This window comes from Colias philodice, chromosome 11, assembly GCF_061535455.1.
Source record: "Colias philodice isolate Cphi_HAF_F1 chromosome 11, ilColPhil1 Martin Lab GWU primary, whole genome shotgun sequence".
In the NCBI taxonomy this organism is placed as follows: domain Eukaryota; kingdom Metazoa; phylum Arthropoda; class Insecta; order Lepidoptera; family Pieridae; genus Colias; species Colias philodice.
In genome coordinates, this window is record NC_143096.1 from 5,024,796 (window position 1) to 5,050,715 (window position 25,920).

Below are 25,920 nucleotides of genomic sequence, written 5' to 3' on the forward strand. Positions count from 1 at the left end.
AAGTTAAAAATTGATTTTTTTTGCCAATGATATAACAAGCAGGGCCTTATTAAATGCCATTTTACATTAAGTAATGTTTTAATAACAGATGGACGGTGATATTATGATCTTTAAAGTATTGCAATTTATTGAATAAAATGTGTAGTCATGACACACTTAAATTATACAGTTGGTTAAAAATATTAACACAAATAGATCAAAAGAACTTTATTTTAGAGAATGTTACATTATAATCGGCAATGCAGAGGTTTTAGAAATTATGTTGAATAGAAATATACTGACAAATATTCAATACACCTACACTTTCACATTTTTTAATTATGCTACAACAACTTAGCCACCTTGATTATAATTAGTAAAATCTTAAATCATTTCAAAGGTGCATATAAGAATGAAACACTTTGGTTAAATCTTAAACATTAAAAAGAAACTAATTGAACATACCTAGGCAAAGTGCTGGATAAAGCTGAGATAAGTTGTCACTGCTTCCATATTTAAGTACAATAAAATTACTTAACATAACTTGATAATTATACACAAGCAATACTGTTTTAATAGCACTCAATACTATTTCTAGCTGAATGGTCAAAAGTTTCAAAATAAATACAATTTCAAAGATGGCATGGCACTTACAATGTTTCAGCTTAGAAATGTTTAATATTAATTCTCATATAACAATTTTTTAAGTGAAAAGCTGATTATCATACACGAAAAGATGGAAAGTTTATAAAATGATAATAAAAACTTAACAACAATAGATGAAAATTACCTACTACATTTAAATATCTTCTAAATCCAAAGGAGTCAAGCCTGAAAGTGCACAAATTGTAAAAAGTGAGAAGCAATTGAAGGACAACTTTAAAAATTGTTAGAGTAGAATGTTATTTGAATAGACTAAATATACATTTATATAAATTTAAGTAGTGGATAAAAATAAGCAATATGCCATGATGGACAATCACATTTGTGCATTTTCTGTTTTTGACCTAAATAATAGTAGGATTGTCTAGGTATGTATCAATGTATATTTTAGTATAATAGAATATTTGCAAGATTTAACTAATTTATTGCACATGTAAGTTGCATTTGATAAATATTTATTTACACCTATGTAGTTAGTATCATAAAACATTTTTCAACAAATTTACAGATATGAAAGTTATATTTAATTGTAAATAGGTAACTATTTTAAAGCAAATAAATATCAATTTAACCATTCAGTTAGTGATACAGATAATTTCATAAAACAGGAATAAGTAATACTAGTAACAATTAGTTATATTTTTGAGATTTTTCTTTGGAAATTTTAATAATTTTTAATTTTTAAACCTAAAATAAGCTAATCAATTTGTGATGCAAAAAATAAATAATCAGCTGTGCTTTATCAGAGTAAATATTTCATAGTAAGTTAGCACTCAAGCAAATGTAAAATGTACAATAAAATGTTCATGAAAACATGATAAAAAAATGAAACATAACTTAACTATATGAGATAACAAAAAAGAAACATAAATTATTAGAACAATAATGATTGAGAAAAGCTAATAAAATGATAACACTCTCAAACAGGCTAATGTGCAAATTAAATTCTATTTACATATATATTTAAGTAAATATGTTTGTATAATTTAAAAAAAAATACTAAATATGCGTAACAGTAAAGACTAGAATACATTTTAGTTTACAGTTATTGGCACTAAATTCAATGGTAATGGCACAACTATACTCTGAATACAATTAAATTATCACCATAAGTTTATCTAGAATGCAAGTAGCACTATAGTTACAATTCCAATTTTTTTGTCAAAATCATTAATAAAGAAGGTTTCACTAACTATACTAAATTATTTTATAAAACCGTAGAAATGTGTTTAAATATTATTTATATCTAATTTAGTTTTCTAGGAATAAGTGAGTTTTGCAGACTTATGGTTTATAGCATATTCCATAGGTGAAACTGTGCATTTTCAATCACAAAACATACATATTAATATCACGTTCCAAGCTCCATTTCATAAATTGTAAGTCCCTTATACAGTCTGGTATCATGCACAGTTGTCACCATGAAGTTTTATACTACCTATAAGCTAGGTGTTAAATTTTAATAAAATATATAAACAATCATAAAAAGGTTGCAATGAAAGGTGATTATAATAATAATTAACAACATCAATATAAAACGACAAATTGTACAGAATTTCAAGCAAAGCGGTATTTAAATCTAAAATTGACAAATTGATATAATCACTTAAAAAGATAATGACCATGAATGCACACCAGCTTTTACATACTAGGTTTTTGAAAGAAAGTTATACAATTGTACATTAATATTTAAAATATAGTACACATATAACTACCACAAGTTAGGTACATCAGTGCTGATTGGTAGTGCCAATAACTGCATTTTTTATTACTTAAATATTACTAACTAGGTATTCAATAACAAATAGAACACCATTTTAAGCACGACAAAACATTCATAGTTAAAAATGTAGAGAGACTTATAGAGAAATGTGCTAATAATTCTAAACCTTTAAAATGTCTGATTTGTTTGGGTGGGTTTACTTATGGTTTACATTTATCAGATCTGGTATTTCTTCTGAGATTTTTGTAGAATCTTACTTTTACCATTATTTCTTTATTCGTTGACATTTTCGATTGTGGCTGAGATCACAACTTCATAACACTCACTAAAATCTAGCATTAAGCATTGGATATTTGATCAGTGTCACATTATAGCCACATTATAACATTGGAATTTGATTATAAAGTAGGAAATAGCATCTGAACTGCTTACATTGATTTAAGACATTAATTATCTATAATATGTAATTAACTTAATTCCTTGAGATTAATAAGAATTCTAATAAAATTCGTGTAATTTTATAGCAGAATGGATATTTTTCAAACGACTATATCACTCCGCCACAAGGTTTTAATGACACAATTTTTCGTTTTACTCGTGAAAAGTAACGATGGTAGGAATTACATCTCCATTGCATATAGCTAACTTTCTTTTACCATTATCTTCCTCTGGCAGGATGGAGTGGTTTTTGGAGGGGACTAGTTAGGAGCGATGGAAATGAACGGCAGTCCATTTGTTGTAGCGTTTGTGCCAAATACGAGTTTCCTGATGTTGGTAAGTAGCACGTCTACCTTCGGAATCTACGCTCTGTGTAACACAAATATACGCAATAATAGCGACATCCTCTCCCAGAAGATGTACTCTCGGGTTAAGGATAGTAGTGTTAGTTTTAATATTCGTGGGAGTGTTATCAATAAAGAATTTATGGAATTCAACACCCTCTATTAAGTTACCAAGTGAATCTGGATCAAACGAAGTCACGTGTGGATCACAGAGTTTGGAGTATGTATCGTAGTCCCCGTTATTTATAGCATCTAAAAGTATTTCTGTAGCTTTGATTACTTCCGCACGGCGCATTGAAGCATTGCTGTCACCACGAGCTTTTCCAAATGAATCGGCTTTTGTCAGACCATCCTCATCTTGTTCTTTGGATATAACAGTGCATGCCCTATCAACACCTTTTTTGTCTTTGTCTAGATCATCATCTTCTAGGGTAGTGCTGCTATCAGTTGATTCTTTTACTTGTGATCCATCTCCCTTCTTGTTTACCATGGATTTTCCCGAGAAATTACGAGTTGCAAGCATAGTTGTTAATATTGCCCCCTTAAGTTTGCGACGGGCATTGAACTTCTTCAAGCAGTCCACAGTTTCTTGCCTGTGCATAACTGATGCAACACGCTCACGGTGGCAGATCCATGGGTGCTTTAGGGCTTCCGAAGCAGTAATTCTCTTGCTTGGGTTAACAGTCAACATTTGGTTGATAAGACTTTTAGCTTCGGGCGTTACTGTGTCCCATTCTGGTGACGGATAATCGTAAGCACCAGCCTTGATTTGTCCATATAATCGGTGTTGATCTTCATCCCAAAATGGAGGATATCCAACAAGCAAGATATACAAGATAACTCCACAAGCCCATATATCCACCGGTTTACCGTATGGTTCTTTTTTAAGAACTTCTGGAGATAGATACCCCGGAGTACCCGCAAAGCCGAACCATGCCTGCTGATCGCCTTGTACTTCAATAGCCAATCCGAAATCAGCTAATTTTACAGCAGCACCTTTTGCCTTACTAGCCAATAACAGGTTTTCAGGTTTTAAATCCCGGTGTACTACACCATTATGGTGGCAATGATGTACAGATTCTAATATCTGCTGAATGCAGTGAGAGGCATCAGCTTCTGAATAAAATTCTCGTGCTACGATATCTTCAAACAATTCTCCTCCGGTCACAAGATCAAATACGAGGTAATGGAAATGTTCTTCTTGAATAGAGTCATGAAGCCTTACGATGTTAGGATGTTGAAGTTTTCGACAAATTCGTGCCTCTCTTTCCAATTTCTGGAAATCTCTCGCAGATAGCTTTTTAGTGTTGATAATTTTGGCTGCAAATTCATGTCCTGTGGATTTTTGAACAGCTCGACGTACGATAGAAAAAGCACCTTTGCCTAATTCTTCTTTCAGTTCATAATTGTCCGAAAAACGAGTGCTAACGTTTTCGCGATTTGGATTGGCCATTTTTGCTACTATACTTTACCTGCTTTTAATAATCACTTATAATTATCTTGAGCACACACTTCGCGTTTCACTGGTAACTGTAACAAAAAACAATCAATACGTTAAATTACATTTTGCGATTGAAACAACAATAAAGTGTAAAATAGGTATTTATAAATTACAACAACTTCTGAATAGAATAAAATTCCTGAGCTTTATAGTATTAAATCCATGTTACAGTTTAAATTGATGAAACTGAAATATTTTGGCCGTCTAGTAGATCTTCATGATAGGTAATTGAATTTTTTATCATTACTTAATTTAAGAAACGGTAAGTTTTATTTAATTCATTTATTAAAGTTTTACCACATATTCCACATTTTAACATCACTACCTATTTTTCAATGAAATAACGCGATGAAATATGCTAATAAACCATTTTTTGTAAGAATTCCTTTAGGGTTTTGTAATCTTAATCAATAAAAGTATGCGTTGCCGACACTATCATTAATTTAGTCACAGATATGAACAAGACTGCAAACCCGAAATTAAAATACACTGATGCCTAGGCAAAAGTTATCACGATCACAAACATAGACTTCTAATATTAACACTACGGCACTGGGATGACATTTCGTTAGCGCAAAATAATCGATACACCATTGTCTCAACACATTCACCAAAATTCCGAGGACATATTTCCATATTAACGCGTTTTATTTTACAGGTTTAAAAATGTAAATCCAATATCTTATACCATACTATAAACAATATTATCAATATTTAAAAATCATAGAAATAATATGATCAGTGCGCAACTTTAAACGATATTCTTAGCAATAGTAACTCGTACGAGCTCCCGAAGTATTTTTAATAATGAGAACAAAGTCTACCGATATATATTTGAGGAATTTGTTTACGATATATTCGGTTATTGGTAAAATTATTTACCTATTATGTGCCCATTTTACACAATATTAACGTAGTGGAGATAGAAAACTAAGGGCCTAGCCCTACACCACACTCTCCTTCTGCTCCGGACACGAGCTTCGGGGTCAAACTCATAGACATTATGAGTTGCCAGAGCGATGATCCTTGAAAACGATTTTAACTATAATTCGTTTAAAAGTGATTTCGCGTGTAAAAAAATATTTGTCGGTTCGATATTCAACATTGTAGTTAGAAAAAAATCTTGCTAGCGACAATTGATACCTGAAACAAGCGTATTTACGTTTTTAACATCTGAATTTTTACGTATGTTCACACTGAGAAGTCAACCTAAAATCGATACAGTAGCGCAGCGTATACCAAAGAGAATACGGACTCGATAGTAATGCCATCTTGTGGGCTCTTTTTAAATGAATATTATTAGTATTAATAGTCAAATTAGTTAGCTTGTGTAATGTTATCTCTGTCTATCCTTTTGTTTTCTTCGCAAATTGTCTAATAAAGTATGTACTATAATTTAACTTGGGTTTATTTTAAACGTGTTCAAATATAATTGTTAATGTTGATATCGTATCGTAAATTTATTAACATAGAAAATGTACCTACCTACTTAGTGTCTATTTTTAATAATTATTTATGCATGGATAATTTTCATTTTCAAGTGGTTAATTATCCTTATACTTAGTTGACGAAGATAACTTAATTACCTAGTTGTAATGAGTTTTTGAATTGTTTTATTTTTTTATACTCTCATTTTAATCTAAAAGTAGGCTTGAATTAAATGTAAATCGATTCGACACACGTATAAATCGGAATTCTGAATATATTGCTTATTAGTTATGTAGGGATTTATTTTGTGAAAAAAAAATCCCTAAATAGTTTTTTATTTTGACACCACGATTTGGGAATTAAACAGCAGCTCCGGTATGTTGGATTTTTTTAAGATGAATAGGCAGATATGCATCTGATCAATTCATAAACATATTGTAATGTATTTATTTATTATATATTTTTTTCAATTTAATTTGAATTTTGAACATTAATTGGATGTGTGTATTCCTGTCGTCAGAATAAAAATGAACCCTTGTTTATTTATTTATAAACGATGATGGACATTTTATTCGTGTTAATTCTCAATATATGTAATTTTATTATTTTGTTGACTTTTGATTTTAAATTAGATATTTTTAAACAACTCTCCTGGCGCAGTTGGTTAAGAAAATTCTAATGGGGTCTAAGCGTGACGTCTTTAATTTGATATCCACACTAATACCTATTATAAATGCGAAACTTTATCCGTAGATCTGCTTGAAATTTAGAATGAACTTAATTGTAAATCATGTGTCAACTTATACTGAACAAAATAAATTTATTTCATTTCAGTGTTTGCCCGAGGGTTTATTTACGGGTGATGCCGGGGAACACATCTAGTTTATTATGAACTGAACCGTTTATTACATGAACGACATAACTACCATTCAAATATAGCATTGTAAACGAATTTTATTCGACTTTATTATTATTAGTGATAAAGATATAAGCTTTATAAGTATTAGAGTTTACACAGGTGTGTACTCATTGGATTCCAGAGATTCTAGTTGAATAAATAAATGTTTGAGTTTGAGTTTGAAACGTTATAGCTACGTATACTAGAAGAGAATCGGTCGAGCCGTTTCGGAAGGTTTTAACACCGCGACACAAGAATTTTATAAGTAGATAGGTATTAGATATTATCATAAAAAATATAACCGTATTTCTTTTTAATCTATTGGTTTATTCTTGTTATAGTTGTATGAATTGTGATCGACAGCAATCAACAGTCGCCATGTTACCTATAATTAGTTAACCGCTCCGACTTTGCCCGGTTTTAAATTATCTATTCTATTTTATCTTATTAAAATTATTTGTTAATATTAAAAACTAATAATTCCAACCGCGACTTCGCCCGCGCTTTCAAAGAAAAACCCGCATTCCCGTTCCTGTGAGATTTCCGGGATAAAAAGTAACCTGTCTTATTCTGGGCCTTCAGCTACCTAGGTACATACCAAATTTCATTGTAATCGGTTCAGTGGTTTTTACGTGAAAGAATAACAACCATCTTACTCACTAAATATAACGTACCAATGTAGATTTCTAACTAAGTAAGATTTATGAGGTGACATATTCTATTACCCCAAAATAATGATCTGTTACATAACATCTATTCTTATTATTAGATTTTGATTTATTATGCCTCAAACGTATCAATTATCGAAAGGAATAATGTACTTCAAATTTATATTTAGACCACTAAGCGACTATTGCTTAACAATACTTATACATATTTTGATTTGCTCATCAAACTTATCTGTTAACTTAATTAAATAATTACAGACATTGATGCTCAAAATATATAAACTAAAACGTAGTGTATTTTTTATGGGATTGTAAACTGTCAAAAATCCATTATTTTATAACGGTAAGGAGGATGAAAGGGGCTTTGTAAACGGTTAAATCCCCGGTTATATTCACGAAAATCAGAACTGGTTGGCATCTTGCGCAAGTGTAGGGGGACCGAACAAGGGCTCGAAGAGCGGGCCCTTCCGAAATTTGCCGGTGCACAATGCACCCTCCGTACTATCCCCACGCGAGCTCTTTTATTATTACGCGACTCCTGTTCCTGTCCCCACATTGTTCATATTTATTTTTATATAGGTACTAGGTTGACGCGTTTAAAAGTTATTCCTTTATCTTGGACGATTCATGACGAGTTTCTCATCAAATTTCGAGTCGATTAATTTAAATATTTCACCCAGTGATCGCAGTGGTGTGATTCGAGGGCAGCGGCAAAGTAATGCGAAATAACGCGAAGGTATTCGATCGGGTCCATCGACGTTTCTGTCACCTTATATTTGCAGCGAAGGGAAGTATTAAGGTTTCGAACGTTGCGGTCGTCTCAAGTTGCTTTTCTCATGAGTGGACGTGCTTGTAAATTAATAACTTGAGAGTAATATGTGTGGTAGAGCGTCAGATCCACTGTGTTCTGTTTGCTGCGTCCGCTCGGCTGCGTAGTGAACGAGTATATCGATCGCGGACTGCTTCGTTATCCGTGTAATGCGTTCTGTGTTCGGTGATTATTTCAAATTGGCGGGAGATGAAACGCGGCGCCGCCTTGTAATGTGGACATACTTGGTAAGTTTACTTCTATAATAATGCAAAGCAACGGCCTGCAAGAAAATATTTTGTATAATATTATGTATGAACAAACTTATGCGATGATTACCTAGTTTTACCATTTTCGCTATTAAGTTAAGCATTCTCAGTACGTAAATTGATTTTAAATATAATTTCAGATAGGGCTAATCTATAAATTGTCTAATGTAGAATATAAACCTATTCTTGCATTTGTAAAGTTGTTAAAAAAGGTAACGAAAAAGTAATATGTATTTAATATAATGTCACCATTAACTTAATGAATATCTAATATTTTAATTATAAAAAAAAGGCTGTGATATATATCAAATGTAAAAGCCTAAATACAATAAGAAATACGTACCGTAACAACATAGACATCTGAAATTTCTTGTTTGAACATAACCGTCACATTTTTCGCAAAATTTCCAATACCCTCCATTTGGGCTTTTATAAGAATAAGTTACATTGTAGACTAGCTATTAGTTTTTTATCAACTCTATTGTAAAATTTGTAAACGTTTACTAAAAAGTAAAATATTATATTTCATTATAAAAAATACTAACGTATTGTTGTGGTTTCATTAAAAAAGCCAACATATTTTTTGCGACTCGACCTTTGATATGTACATAGTCTGTCGGCCGTCGTGTTCCAGTGTTTGCTCAAAAAGAAATTCTACTTTTTAGACGAATAAGCATTCTGTGTGGGCGTTGAAACATTTGTAAGGTTAAAATCAAAGCTGTTCAAAGTATGAATCGGTGAAAAGTCCAATTGTATTGTGTTTAATTTCTCTGAAAATGGGTCATTCGTAGCCGTCTCTGACGCCATTTGGATAACGGATGCTGTAGCGATGGCGACCTGTGGCAGTGTGCGTAAATACACTTGAAGCTCAAAGCGTGCGGAAGCCACGTGATATTGGTGAGAGTTTATATTGACGTCATCACCACGAGTGACATATTTCGAGCACCCGTAAGGGATGGGATATGTATATTGTGTACCTAGCCACCCTCCTAAATTGAATATGTGACATATTTTCAGGTCACATTTATTCATTGACGCGATATCGTATACGTATGTTTCGAAGGTACATGAGCACCCCATAATCAAGTTGTAATTTTATTGTGGGGACGAACAGTAATATTGTGAGATAAAATCAAGTCCGATTGTATTCAGGTATACTGAAATAACTGTTAGTCTTTATTAATACAAATTTTAACATAGGCGGGTATATATCGCAAACATGTATGTGTATTGTATTGTATTAAAATTATATAATAACTCCTTTTATTGAAATATGTTCCATTATTTTTTTACGATAGGTGTTTATTTATTTGTTAAAAAATGATGTATGTTTTTGGAACTGACTTAATATTCAATTAAAAATTAAAAAAATGCCGTTTAATACATGTACATTTTTTAAAAGCTCAGAGTTCATCGACATTTACTGTTGCTTAAAAAAATATCCTTTTTGGTCTACCTACTCCCGGCTAACCCTATCGGGCATACGCCTAGTAACAAACATGCGCATTCAAAAGGTCCCTACCTATATCCGAACGATAATCTCTTGTGAACTAGTGAACACGCTTGAATAGTTAAGGAAAATATTTCGTTATTTTCCCTTAACTAGTTACAAGTTGAAGATGATACAAGCGGATGGTTGGCATGACTAGGCCAATATAAATGCAAATCCTGAACAACATAGTAACTGAGATTATCCTCCCACTGAATCGAGATTGCTGTTGTGTTTTATTTATACTTAACGTATAAATAGGATTTTACATTATATTTAATTGGGGTATCATACTCGTAATGGGCCATTTATGTAGGTAGTTCAAATTTTTATTTCATGTTTGTATAAATTATTATTTTTGCCATTTTTTTAAACCTTTTATTTAAATACCAATTGAAACAGCATATTTTGTAAAAAAAATATGTAACAAAGGAGACAGCGTATTAAACTTTATTTTTTTGCTCTGCAATAATAAGCACTTTGACCTACATATTTCGAATCTTTGATTCTGCGAATATTCAGTTACTTAGGTATACTGAAAATTTTGTTTCCTTATTTTAATGTAACACATATTAAGTACTATTCTTATTTATTATAAGGAAATCATTAAAATTAACATCATTCTGTCGAAGCAACTAAGTACATATTTTTCAATAAAATTGTAGTTTGCAAAAGTATTCGAAGCTCGGTGCTCAGTCAGCAGTCGCCTATAAAATGCTGTTGGATTTCATCCGGTTTGTAGGAATGCCAGTCGCTTAATTTCCATCTCTTTCGTCGAGTTTTCCAGTAAATCTCATCTCTATTACATCTAAAAAGTAGGCAATGAACAACCGAAATGTGTCTTATTATTCTTACTGGGGTTCTTATCTTATTTAAGTGTCGATCCTTTTAGTCCGCTTTTTCCTTTAAAACCTTAGATTAAGACATCGGTAGACAGTAATTTGGTAAATTATTATTCTTATTACCGTTTTTATCCGGTTCCGCAATCGTTTGTTCGTTTCTTTATGTCTGTTTTCTTGGATTTGGCCATCATTAGTCAGGTACAAATTTCGCAAGTAATTGCAAGTGCAGTGTTACTGTATACACATATTATAATTTGATACTTAGCAGTTGCATTTACGTAGATATTTTATTCTAGATTTGTATGAGAATGGAGGCTGGTTGTCACCGGACACCGCAGTGTCTGGTTACACGCAATCCTTGCACACTGCACTTACAGCTGATTTTCATTGAAACACGTGTGTGAATGCAATATACTTGTGACTTGTCCTAGATTAAGTACATTCATATTAAAAGAAACTACGTCTGAAGGTAAACCATCCGTTGATTATGTGTCGAATCACGTAAATACAGATACATATTATAATATCGTGGTAAACTGTTAACGAGCGCCTGTATTTACTTTAATTCGTGATTAATGTCCCAACAAGGCAATTTAATGGCGCCATTCAGACATTTGCCTAATTGATGCCAATTGCAGATGAAATTGTTATCTTAATAGTTATGCAGGTAACTACTTATAGACCGGGAGATACTGACACAAAATTTCGAGTCATTTGTAACAGGATGGCGGTTCTACAGGGGTCTTAGTACGCAATGACAAAAAGAAAAATGATGGTGTGAACGCTGGTACCGGTGGGTTAGTCGCGTGGGCGTTAGTCGAACTCGTCGGAAAAATAGCGAAAGTCAAACGATTTGTAACACAAAAATTTTAGAATTTACCGATAGCCCATAAAAAAGAAGTAGACGGTAGTGTCATGCCATACTTTTCCGGTATGACTTACAGCCCGCCATACCGACGCGAATGTGTTGATTTAAAAAAAACAATTATTCAACCATTTGTACCAAGCTAACTTTTGCACAGGTAACCATCGTCGTGCAGCCATTTACGAAAATCGCCATGCCATACTTTTCGGACAATTCCAAATGGTCGCCATACCACCGAAAATCTGCAATTTTTTTTTATTTCGCCTATCTTTTTGTACCAGTATTGCATTTGCCTTTTTGGAGAGTATTTGATAAAATGTGACCATTATTATATTTGCCATACTTCTAGTAGGGGGAAAAAGTGCTGTCATACTTGAAAAATAAATTTATTATTAATTTATATAAGTGAAGATTTCCAACACCTAGATCTTTGAAATTTTGTATTTATATTCGTTGATCCTCAAACTTACAGGAAAAATAAGTGCCATACTGTTACAAATCGTTTGACTATCGCTATTTTCCGACGAGTTCGACTAACGCCCACGCGACTTAGCCGCCGGTACCAGCGTTCACACCATCATTTTTCTTTTTGTCATTGCGTACTAAGAACCCTGTAGAACCGCCATCCTGTTACAAATGACTCGAAATTTTGTGTCAGTATCTCCCGGTCTATTAGGTATTCATAAATCAAACTAAAACGTTGCATAGTTAAATTAGTTTGTTCGTAAGCCATTAATATTATTGCATCCCGATTCCTTCATTTAAATTAAGTTGGCCTTTCCTGTACAAATCGACGCGGACGTGTAAATTGTGATTCAATTTTTTCTATTATTATTTTTATCACCAATTCATCATCAGCCTTTTTAATTCCAATTTGAATTTTAAAAGAACGCAGTTCTTCTCTTTAAAACCTAGATTTGCCATCAAAATATTTTGTAACCAATTCAAAACCTGTAGAAAAATCTGCTACGTACAACACAAATATTATATACTAGCTTTCCGCCCGCGGCTTCGCCCGCATTTTCAAAGATAAACCCGCATAGTTCCCGTTCCCGTGGGATTTCCGGGATAAAACCTATCCTATGTGTTAATCCAAGTTACCCTCTATATGTGTGCTAAAATTCATTGTAATCGGTTCAGTAGTTTTTGAGTGAAAGAGTAACAAACATCCATACAAACTTTCACATTTATAATATTAATAGGATTCATGCTCATGTTTAAAAGTATAGAGGGACGGAATGAGATTAGTTACGTGATAGAAAAGGTTAGGAATTTAGGCCTCTAGTAATCTTTTACACGTATAAAGCCGATTTATACCGTGTTATTCTTGAATAAGAAGTACATTATTTTAGTTTGTTACTTCGGGAAATACACGTAAGTAGGTTTCGTTGACATGGATTTCAAGGAGCTTATCTGAACGCCCTAACAGATTTAAGTTTGAATTATTCATCTCTTTGTTTTCATCATGGAAAATCCTCTTTTTATGTTAACTAGTAAATATGGTTTTATCTTATGCGAAGCTAACAGAAAAGTGGTTTTTCCTTTGCTTACAAAATGTATTTTACTTTTGTTAAATATTGGGGGACAATCTTTCTCCTAATTTTCTTTCAATTCGTAATGTTTAAGTTTTAGTGTTAGATAGTTACACTTTTCATCATACTTATATCTATGTTCTAAAATATATTCTTCATATTAACATTCTAAACCAAATTATAATTTCCGTTATACTATTTATAATGCCAATGCAACCAGAAAAATTAATGTTTTTGTTCTATACAAAATATTTGTTGTATACTACGATAAGAGAATTCTCTCCCATCTTTTATTTTTACTTGAGCAGATTCCAATAGATTTCTTCCGAGCGTTATTGGCGCATGGAAACGTGAGCCTATTAGGTATTACAAAATGGATGTCAGTGGCATTTATTCGATTCGTATCAGATCCTCTTGCCTTCGCTTTCACACTTATTAAAAATGGAGTAAATAAATAAAACAAAATGTTTTCCAATCGATTTCAATCGCTAACATGTTTTTCATCTCACAGACGAAATGTAAGGAATGTATAAGCACTCGACGATATTTTCTCTGAGATCACACTTCTAAGATTTAAGAATGATGTATGATATTTTTGTTGATGGATAATTTCAACACCTATATCGATTTTAGCGATTTTTCACAGGCATGGATATTAAATTACTCATTGATGATTCTCTTTGATGTTTCTTACTTCTATTTTCGCCGTTACGACAGTCTGGTGCGATCAATGTAGAACAGCCCAAAATATATCATTCATTATTATTAAACAGTATTTTTCTTAGTACTGTTACAAATATTATTAGAAAAGAACTAGGTACCTACGTCTAAATATTGAAATATGCTTTATAATATTAACATAACCTATTGTAACTAAGGTTTTTTTGTTAAATACTGAAATATCAGTAAAAAACCGTTTATTCAAATATTTATTTTATAATGTCGATAGGGCTCATGCGAAAATGCGTGCCTATAATCATTATAAGTACCTACTCATTGTAGTTTAATGTATAATTCATTTAATCACAGGAAAAGCGAAAATAATTCATTGGAATATCAAATCCGTCTAGACATATTTTGGATGATAAATAAAACGGGAAACTGTGCCTTTCCCATTATACGTTGCAAATAAAACTACGTATTTTAATAACTATCTCGTATTCAGGTGTGGAGTGACTAATAGATAAAGTAAATAATAGGACATAATTACACATTTATATAAGTATCGGGAGCCACGTGACTTCTATCTTCTAACTCGATTTCCTGACGAGCACATATTACGAGTTTTTCCTTATAATGGCAGAAGAGCCAGTAACCACTACTTCAATGTGCAAGTTACACCTAATAATCTTGTGTTTTAGTTGTTTTATTGGTATTCATCTAAATATATAAAGAGGAAAATGACGCTCAGCTAACTACTGGGCTTAAAAACGAAGTTTTGCACATGCGTAGTTTTAAATTGTAGGACTTAGAAATAATGTTTTTGAATTCGCCCATGTTCACGAACAAATAAACGAATTATATGGGTATCGAAAAGGGAAGTTTGTATGATACTCCATCAATTTTGAATAAAAATCGACAAGAAGTAAGTGTAGTTCATGCGAACGATGTCGCTTCAGAAAGCAAGTATAAAATATTACTATGTATCTAAATATTTCGTTAAAAAAACATCTATAACGTTTTAACATTGTTTTAACGAAAGAATACGTAACGTAGTAACCTTTATGAAGTAATTATCTAATAAATAATCGATAGAAATGTATGGGAAAAGGCTATTATTTTATAATGTAAAGCAGTCACGAATGAAGCCTGTCGTCTGGCTAGTTCTTTATTAATATTCTAGATCAACAGTTACCTACTGAAAATGTAAAAAAAAAATTGTGATATTTTTACTAGACATAATAATTGTACTTAGATATTATCTCGTTATTTATTTTCTGACTAGACCTTGGCGGTTATAATATTTTTTTTTATATTTTATCATGCAATAGCGGCTCTTGGCTCTTAGACCATAATTTTCAAAGTAGTGCAGGATTAATCTTGGCTCAGAAGGATTAGATGCTGCGTCATTAAATGAGGAAACCCGTATAAGTCGTGCAAACCTAAATAGAAATGATTTAGAAGCCATCGTAGATAAGTTTGATTACATTCGAACGAGATCTATGTTAAATGCAAAATATAGGGAGAAAGCTCGTAGTAGGTATATTCGTATTTTACACAGTCTATGGTAGAAATCAAAGGCGGAAAATTGCATTTATAAAATTCAATTATTGTGATTACCTAGGTAGTTAATAGTTATCATACATAAAATATGTTATTTACTTAAAATAATTTATTAATATAAAAAAAAGATATTACAATTTAATTTGTTAAGTCGACATTACTACAAATGAACTAAGATTATTCAGTTAAAAAATTATAAACTTACATTCATAATATAGTCTAAATCATAAACGTGATTTTCCATGATAGAACCTACCTATTTGTATTTAAATAAAAAATTTTAATTCAGTACAAGAGCTTTGTGTTTTTATTCTAAAGTAAATAAGGGATAAACGAGGGGGTGGCTGGGCGTGATGAAATTCGCGGTAGAGGTCGTGCGTGCCTTATCTCTGTAGCGCGTTGCCTATACTTTCCACATACTTTCAGTTTGCGTGTATTTAAAATTCTCAACAATGTCGCTAAATTGCCGCAATCACAGCATGAAATTAACATAATTACATTACTTGAGTGATAATATATTCAGAGAGGTACCTCATGTATCGTAGGTAGGTACGGTCAAAGGGGAAACACCGAGTTTGTGGGTTTGTCAATCCGTATATATTCACCGGCCGTGGTTCAGACGCCATTTACAATTCGGATAACCAGATCTACGGGTAAAGTGATTACAATTTCTACGGGAAATATGAAACGTCAGATTGCGAGGGTCGATCGAGGACTACCGAAATTGCTTCTTAACTGGTTTTGGTGTTCCATCTCAATTTCGACTTTATGGTGCTTCTCGAGAGAATAAATTATCCGAATCGTGAGGGATATTGTTAAGGACGATATTGATGAAGTAAATTTGTTAAACAATGATTATGTATTGTTAATCTCATAGTAACATTTAACAGCCCATAATTATTATCACTAGAAACCAAGTAAGTTTAATAATTTATTGAACATATCTAGATAGTTAGCTAGAAATATATAAATACTAGAGGTCCGCCCCGGCTTCGCCCGTGGTACATATTTCGCAATAAAAAGTAGCCTATGTCCTTTTTCGGGTATCAAAATATCTCCGTACAAAATTTCATGCAAATTGGTTCAGTAGTTTAGGCGTGATTGAGTAACAGACAGACAGACAGAGTTACTTTCGCATTTATAATATTAGTATGGATTCAACATATTTCTATTTATAATCTAAAGTTCAAAATATCAATCATCAATACGTATAGAAAAGTCAATTAATAATTAATCATTTCAGCCAAGGTCTTTTTATGGATTATAAAAACGAAAAGAAATAAATTGGCAGATAGGGATGAGCGATGGAGCAGACAGTATGACGCCGTGGATGTCCCTACGGCATATTGATTAATACTAAACTGAAGTAACGGCCGAATGTAGAGCTATCATGAAATTAATTTCGCATGTGACACAGTTCTTTGAAGTTGGAATGATAATAAAGAAGTTCAATAGTTCCGCTCCGTCGTATTTTGTTGTGAAATGAAATGGAACAATATATAGGTATCTTTTGATGCTGCCTTTCAGCGTTTACTGAAGAAAACCTCCAGTAATTGTGTACAAAGTACACGTACGTATAGACTGGGGTAGATCCCTTTAAAAATAATAAAAAGTGCAAAAAAATCGCAGTCGGATGAAACCCATTAGAAAAGGAGGGGAATATGATGAAAATAAAAGGAAAAATAAATTACGGTCAATCCGAGTTCGGGAAGTAGGAGGGGGGAGCTTTTAAGAGAAAAAAATGGTTTCTCTTGATTTCCGACAAAACTACAAGTCCTACGGAAAAAAGTTCAATGGCAAAGTTGTAGGTAATAAAAAGATCTACAACTTTTGTATTTACAATTTTTTCACATAACCTCAAAATTTAGGTGAAAAATTCAAAAAACCAAGTTTTTGGTTTTTTATTTTTATCTACTTCAAAATTTATTTTTTTTCTTCGAAATTTGGTGGAAACTATATGGAAACTATAACAAGGGAAGATATAGAGTTCGAGAAGTGTGCCTGATTTAGTAAAAGCTCATTTTCACACTGTTTGTATGCATTTCCTGAGAACATTTACAATGGTGGTGTTTAATTTTTTTTACACCATATGAAAGTAGAGATTTCAATGAATAAAAGGCTTTCCAAGTTTTTGAAAAAAGCTGATATTTTGACGGGTGACTTTTCGATTGAAAATTAGGTTGTTTTTTTGGTATTCATTCAAAATAAGGCGAAAAAATAAATATTTTCAATCAAATAAATTACAGTGTATTTGGGACATAATAAAGTAAGTTTCCACCAAATTTCGTAGAAAAATAATAAATTTTGAAGTAGATAAAAATAAAAAACCAAAAACTTGGTTTTTTGAATTTTTCACCTAAATTTTGAGGTTATGTGAAAAAATTGTAAATACAAAAGTTGTAGATGTTTTTATTACCTACAACATGGCCATTGAACTTTTTTCCGTAGGACTTGTAGTTTTGTCGGAAATCGAGAGAAACCATTTTTTTCTCTTAAAAGCTCCCCCCTCCCACTTCCCAAACTCGGATTGACCGTAATTTATTTTTCCTTTTATTTTCATCATATTCCCCTCCTTTTCTAATGGGTTTCATCCGACTGCGATTTTTTTTTGTTTCAAAAATTATCTTCTCTAGTCTAGTAGGGTTTTTATAAAGGATCGGTAAAGTACGAGTAAAAAGAATATAAAAATGTTTGCCGGTTTGAAATAAAAATGTTTAGCAAAAACGCTTTGGGAACGTAGCAAAGCTACGACGTTAGTGAGTGTTAATGGCCCAAAGCTACAATAAAAATGTCAATTATGGTTATTTAATTTTATTAGTTTGCTTAAGGCTCAATTAAATATTTACCGACATGCTCATAAATACCAATTTAATGTAGGTCCTACCTACTGTAAAAACAAGGTTTTTGAAACATACTTAACGTACCTTTTAGTAGGTAATATAAACATAAACTTTTGGGTCTAAAAAGTTAATACTATGGACCAACGATAACAATTTTAATTATAGGAACATCATTTACGAGAGTTTACTGAACAAACTCAAATCTAAAAATATATGCTAGAGGTAAGGAGATATTTGTAGGATGTAGGTTAGTGAAAACGTTTGTCAGGAAAAACATTCTGAAAGAAATTTAAACCACGTCTCGCTTTGTATTCAGCATAGTTTTCTTATCGTGATTCATTTTATTGTTACCTATAGCGCGAAAAGATGTTATCTCAGTTAAAGTTTGCGACTGAAAATTGTAGAACCGTTGTCGGGCGGAGGCCGGAGCGTTGTCGGCTCGGTCGATAAAAGTTATTTAATAATAAGAAACACTCAGCCTCTGGGCTCTGGCAACGGGAATCTTCATTGCGTGTTCAGACTTTCTATTAAATCTGCTGGATAATATAACGCTATTGCGTATCTGAATCCTGTTTGCGAATTAGATTGAGAAATAAGAGTTTTGTTTGTGTTGATTTTGGAGGAAAAACCCCGACGAGCGTTTATCAGCAATTCGTATTGGATTATCATGGTGAATTAAAGGAGAATCCATCGCGTTTTCAATTAAATCCCCTCTTATTAGAAGCATATTGTAGTTCGGCTTAACAAGAGAAAGTTATAAAACTTGTACAAGCTTCATCAAAGAATACATAATAACCTCAAACTAATCCTGAAGTTCGCCGCGGAAGCAGATATTGAACAAGATCGATACTTATGTAATATGTTAATTCATGGCGTCTTTAAAACTCTTATCTTACAAAGTATTTTCTACTTAAACTTGTAACAAATTTGCACCAATAATTGTAGAGGACAGTCAAAGCCTGCTAACTTACTTAACATAAAGTTTGTTTGTCTCTTTTACCTTAAATGCTAATGACAAGAAAACAAAGCCGAATTATCATCTAAACTGAACGGGAGAAAAACAAGTTTGAATAAACATATACTTACATTTAAATGGATGATGTTATAAAAGCTCTGAAGAACATTGAGGTGTTCGTAAACAATAGATAATCCTGTGGTATAACGTTGGAAATGAAATAAAACATGTTCTAATAGAATTTTCCCAGAAAAAGCTGCGGTCTCTTAATTAAAGACTCTTTCGTTAGATGTTTGTTGTGTTTAATTACGTTTTAATTATCGGGTTTGTGTTTTTAATGAATTATTGTGAATTCTTACGTTGACATAACTTATATCTATAGAAATTAAATAGAAATAAATAAAAACCGTCACAAGATAATGCGTGTACGCCTTTCTTCCAGATTCTGTCGTTTGTCAGATTATTCAGGACCTATGAAACTAACGGTTGTAAAATGCTGTCTTATTTTGCAAGCACTCATAAAACAGAGTAAATAAAATATCAAATTATCTATTCAGTTCATAATATTGTCTCCATCAGAAGTGGATAGTATTATGTACATTGTAAACAATTCGCCCCAGCTTCGTTGTCTTGAGAACAATCCATACCTCGTTGTAACAAGATTCTAGGAAAATGTTTGTACTGGAATGTTAAGTTATTCAATGATTTCCTGTGGGAATATGTATTTATTATTTTTATTATAAGTAGCCTATAAGTTTATGTATTATTTGAAAAATGTAGGAGTTAATTCCTCGAAACTTTAGTAGGATGGAACAGAGATGAAATTCGTATCCTAGCTTTTTGTACTTATTAATAGTTTACAAAAATATTAAATTATCTAAATGCGTATTCTTTGATGTAAATTGTATAGCAATTTTACGTTTGATTGGGTAGGTACGTTTCTGAACAGTTTTATATTTCCAAAGAACCCTATTCAATTGCGTACCCTTTTCGATTGGCTGTTATGAAATATGCAGAATGATATCTTCTTATATATAAAAATGAATCGCAAAATGTGTTGGTAAGCGCATAACTCGAGAACGGCTGAACCGATTTCGATAATTCTTTTTTTATTATATTCATTGAAGTACGAGGATGGTTCTTATGTAGAGAAAACGTAAACATGTACCACGGGCGAAGCCGGGGCGGACCGCTAGTTTATTATGAAGTTACACTAGTATTGTTCATGTCATGTCACGAAAACAAGGCAGCGAAAGTTGCTGGTTGACTACTCACACTTTATTACAACATGTATTTGTTCCTTTTAAATATATAAGTATACAACAACTTGTTGTTTTGCCTCATTGTCAATATTTAATATGGCTATTACTCTACTAAATACTAAAAGCTTACGGTACTGATTGGATTGATGTACTGTAATCGTAGCTGTTCTCATTGCTTGCTCATTGTAATTAATCGAAATTAATCTACCATTATGTAACAACTTCACGGACGCTTAAAGAACACCTACCCTTTATCGACTTTGTTAACCGTTACGGTCTACAGTGCGCAATAGGATTAAACTATTCTAGTGCAATCAATTTTAATATGTATCCTAGTACAATAAGTTCCATTTTAGTATGTATGTATTTCCTTTATTGCTTATTCGTTGCGGCACACTGCACACAGGCTATGTGTGACCCAGTAAAATAAGTCGCTGAATATAATAAAAGAACAAAGACCAGGGACGCAGAATCTAGACAGAATTAATCCGTGTGAATCCTCACTTATTTACTTTTCGTCGAATAAAGAATTCTAATTAACCTTCATACATTTTTAAAGAATCTGTTGTTTCGAATCTTTTGGGCAGAGAATTTTGTGCCGCGTTATATTATAATGAATACTTATAAATTTATTTTATTATTTAGGGGAATTTATTTCCACTTTCCTCATTTGATTTAGCGATAGTATTAAACTTAGATTGGGTAAGCGCAGCTTTCTAAACTAACGATAAAATTGTTATAGATATGTCGTGGCCATATCGTAGATTTGCTCATTTCATGAAATGGCCAACATAGTTTGGCCAGATCGTTAAATCGTCAACGTTTCACGATTTGGTCATCGACATTTGGCCAGATCGTATAAAATATCTTAGAGAGTCCATAAAATATTAAAAAATTCAGAATATTTTAAGAACTTGTTTATTGTCATTTAAGTCAGTGCCGCGGTAGCGCCGGCGAATACCAGAAGCGAATGGTTTTTTCAATAGAAAACAGTTAGGCTAGGTTAGGTTAGACTTTAATAAACAACGAACGAGCCGAGCGAGCAAAGCGAGCGTGCCGCGGCAGCGGCCGGCGAGTGCCAGAAGCGAATCGCTTTTTAAAAAAGAAACAAAAATGGTCGCATTTCGTGAAATGGCCATCCACGTTTGGCCAGATCGACGATCTGGCCAAATGTGGATGACCAAATCGTGAAACGTTGACGATTTAACGATCTGGCCAAATTAAATTGGCCATTTCATGAAATGAGCAAATCTACGATATGGCCACGACATATACATTTATTGACATATCTTACAAAATACAGAAAAATTCTGATACCCAAGTTATTGTGTTATTCCTACTACCTAATATGATAATACCAAAGTTAAAATAGAGAAGTAATAAACCGCTTCAAATAGTTAAAAAGAAAAGATGAGCTATATTCGCCCATAAACTCTTTTTACCGTTATGAAACTTTATGTATCTTTTTACTGTGCAAATATATTTTTTTATTCGTTTACTATTTCTCTACTAAACACTGGTATTATATAGGCATAAGGCAGCTTAAGTCATGGCTACGATAAATAAAACGTTATTCTTTAAAATATCACAATTCTTCCTTTAAATGGAACTTTTCACTTAACGCATCGCTGGTTTAGTGTATTTTAAACTTACATAGGAACGGTTGAGAGTTCTCTTAGAAGTTAACATTACACTCTGGAGAGCATTAAAATTATTTAAAACGGGGATTCCGCATACTCGTAATGGCCTTAATATTTCTCGCTTATATTCGCTACGCGTTGGCTACGATCTTAGCGAAACACTATCTGCCAACTACAACAAGTTTAATAGAGAGAAAGATAAAAAATTTAAATTACAATTATTGTTAATTATAATTATAATTACAATTATTTTTTGTAAATAAAACCGCTTTAAAAAACGAGGAAAATAACCATTATAAATTTGTAAGTATTGAAACCTTTACAGTGTTACTGAATTGTATTGCCCTTTGATTGTGTTAATGTATTTTGATTTATACCAAAATTATTACGCCTAAGGCACTTTCATGCTAAGGTCTTTTTTATATGGTTAAAGACACGACATTTATTTATGCGACATTCATCCGGCACCCATGAAAACCCTCGAAACCCAGGAACAAGGAATTCCGGGACATTCGGCAAAAGTATAATTAAAAAGATTAAGCTGCAAATGGTTCGTTTTTAAAATTAATTTTCTACATCTGAACCTTGTAAGTGACATTTTCCCCGGAGTATCTTCATCTTCATTTATATTGCTCATAGTTAACATTATATTCGCAAACAATATCTGAAACTATCCAAACTGGGCGTTGTCTGAATACTCGAACGTATATCATTATTATTCAGACGAAGGTTCCCTCCATATTTCATCATAGATTATTGTTTTTGCGAACAATCTAAAATCCATACAAATGATGATATGATTTGGACAGATATCTGCACAAACAATGCCCTGTTTTTCCTTTGCTCTAGTTAGCGTTTTTTTTTCGTTTTCGTTGAATATGGATCGGTCGTTAAGGGTGATTTTTAGTTCCATTTTAATGTAAGTATATTTTAATTAACCGAGATGTTTTTTATATAAGAAACCCAAAGCTTAACTTTAATATTTTATGTTTCGTTCATCAACATTCAATTGAAAATCGAACGGCTATGATAGGTACATAATCATAATGAAAATCATATTATTACTCCGTCAATGGTGATAATAATAAATGTTGATTTCCTTCGCCTCTTGATGAAATTGGCATGTCACAGATTCATATTCAAGCGAAAAGTTCGACGACATTTGATTATACATGAAATACTTTTGCTGGAAACGGAACGAGACTTACATAAACAGCGTTTTGCATCAACATAATATCGCAATGTTATTGCTTTCTTGAAATAATATTTATTTTATAAATCTATACATATAATAAAATCGTAGGAAAGTCAAAACTGTACATTGAATATTTTTTTAAAAGAATACATAATCCATGATCTATAATCGATATAGAAGCCAAAAATATATTTTTTAGAATTTTTGTCTGTTTGTCTGTTTGTCTGTATGTTTGACCGGGCTAATCTCGAAAAGTACTGCATAGATTTACTTCAAATTTTGCATGAATATTCCTAAGAGGTCGGGTGAGGATAGTTTAAACATATTATCATGATATCACCTTCGGGGGAGGAGCTGTGAGCCTTTATTTTTCTTACATATTCCGTGTACTACGACAGCGTACAATCTAAAGACTCATGTTTAAATGTTGGTTTCGAGTAAGCCATGCTATTATCTAGCTTTACAAATTAAAAACTATGTCATTTACGTAATTTGGGCAGAGAAACAGTTAAATGAATCTTAGCAGTATAAAGACAAATTTGAAACAGCGCCATCTATGAAGTGTTAGAAAAATCAAACACACGTTAACTATTGGAAATTAATAATCAAATGACGCATATATAAATGTTGTTTGACAATATCTAGATTGACACTATAAAAATTATGCCATTTAAGTAACTTGGGAAGAGAAACATAGTTTAAAGAATGTAAGTTGTATAATGTTAATTTTGTAACAGCGCCATCTATGAGATTTCGTAAAAATCAAATCAATTTAGATGTTAACACTACTGAATACAAAGTTGGAAATTAATAATTTAAATATAATTATGTTATTTATTTAACTCTTTAGCCCATATCTTCCCTTCCCTATAAGGTATATATTTCGTGTAAATAATAAATATACTACATTTTTTTAAAGTGAGGGTAGATGTTTATTATTTTAAGTAAAACCATTATCTACAGTTAATCTAATATTGATTGCGTTCATTAGTTACAATTTTAAAAATCTTCGTATTTTATAAATTTACTAGCTTACCGCCCGCGGGTTCGTCCGCTTTGTCTAAAACCTAATTAATTATATACTTACTAAAACCTTCCTCTTGAATCAGTCTATCTATTAAAAAAACCGCATCAAAATCCGTTGCGAAGTTTTAAAGATTTAAGCATACAAAGTGACATAGGGACAGAGAAAGCTTTTTTTATACTATGTAGTGATATTTATAAAGCAATTGAATGCCATAAAACCAAAAATATCAAATGCAATCTTCGTGTTTTGTGAATTTTCACCATCATGCGTTCCCACAAAAAGTAAGTTGTTACTTATAGGTATTTATTTTTTATAATGATAGCAATTCATGTTTTTTGTTGGTAGGTATTATATTACACTTTTAGAATGAAATAATAAAATGATGAATTCTTTTATTATTTTGAGGTGCATTGGGAACAGTAGTTTTTGATAAAATTTTATTTGTAAGTAGCTTTTTTTATAGATTTACAGTTAACTTTTGATTTTGTTATTTACTGATTCTTGCTCATAAAATTATATCGCCTTTGGAAGACGATTTCTGCTGATATTTTTACAACACCACTTGAAAATTGATGGTTTGATGGTAAAGATAGTAGCAGCGAGGATTAAGTGGAAATTAGTAATCATCCGCTTCGTCAATTTTTGACTGAAGTTAATGTCCAACGTCAAATGGTTCGATCATTGGAAGTATCTCGGGAAATTTTGGAGGATATTTTTCAGGAAGGAGAGGAGGGGCAGCCAACCACATATCAAACGACTACGTTTTAGTACCGAAAAAAAATGTTATTCCAAATGAAACGTAAATTTTGCACTCACAACTGTACAAGTAATGTTTTTATTTTGACTTTGCGGTTATCTGATTATAATATTTATCGTCATGGCTATCGAGGTACCGACCGTACTGGGATCAGAGTACATGATACAGTTCATCATCCAGGATTGCTAAGAGCATTTTAACACTGAAAAAGATGTTTTCTTTGAATCGTAGTTGCTTCATTTATTTATTTTTAATCATTTTACATAATATGTTTTATATTTTATAAATATAATATCATTTTCATTATTTAAGTAGATAAAATAAATTATGTAACGGTTTTATAAGAAAACACAGTATATTTATTAGGCGACGGTGATTTCTTCCAGGCAAAAGATATTCATCAGCTCAATAAAATTGAATAGTATGTTGTTAGTTATTCTTTAGATTCACAATTGTAATGAGCATTTCCGCAAGCAAGTTGTATCGTAGTTTAGATATATCATAGTTTTGACATATTAAAGTTCCAACAAAACCCTCAAATTTTTGAGCAGGGTTGAGCAATACTATAGAAAAG

At 32.1% G+C, this 25,920-nt stretch overlaps 1 protein-coding gene and 1 long non-coding RNA gene across 2 annotated transcripts in view; one reads left to right on the forward strand and one right to left on the reverse strand.

The window, feature by feature from the left end:
• LOC149484549 (uncharacterized) overlaps window positions 1-25,920 on the forward strand; it is a 163,123-nt gene that overhangs the window by 86,725 nt on the left and 50,478 nt on the right. The gene's annotated exons all lie outside the window — the stretch shown is intronic.
• CaMKII (Calcium/calmodulin-dependent protein kinase II) lies at window positions 193-5,662 on the reverse strand. Its single transcript, XM_089700733.1, has 2 exons — window positions 5,531-5,662; window positions 193-4,677 (listed from the first exon to the last, which is right to left on the reverse strand). The coding sequence occupies exon 2, from the start codon at window positions 4,598-4,600 to the stop codon at window positions 3,068-3,070; it is 1,533 nt and encodes a 510-aa protein (XP_089556859.1). The 5' UTR covers window positions 4,601-4,677; window positions 5,531-5,662; the 3' UTR covers window positions 193-3,067.

Excerpts from the sequence above, each read along its gene's own strand:
- CaMKII (XM_089700733.1), bottom strand. The coding sequence starts at position 4,600 with ATGGCCAATCCAAATCGCGAAAACGTTAGCACTCGTTTTTCGGACAAT.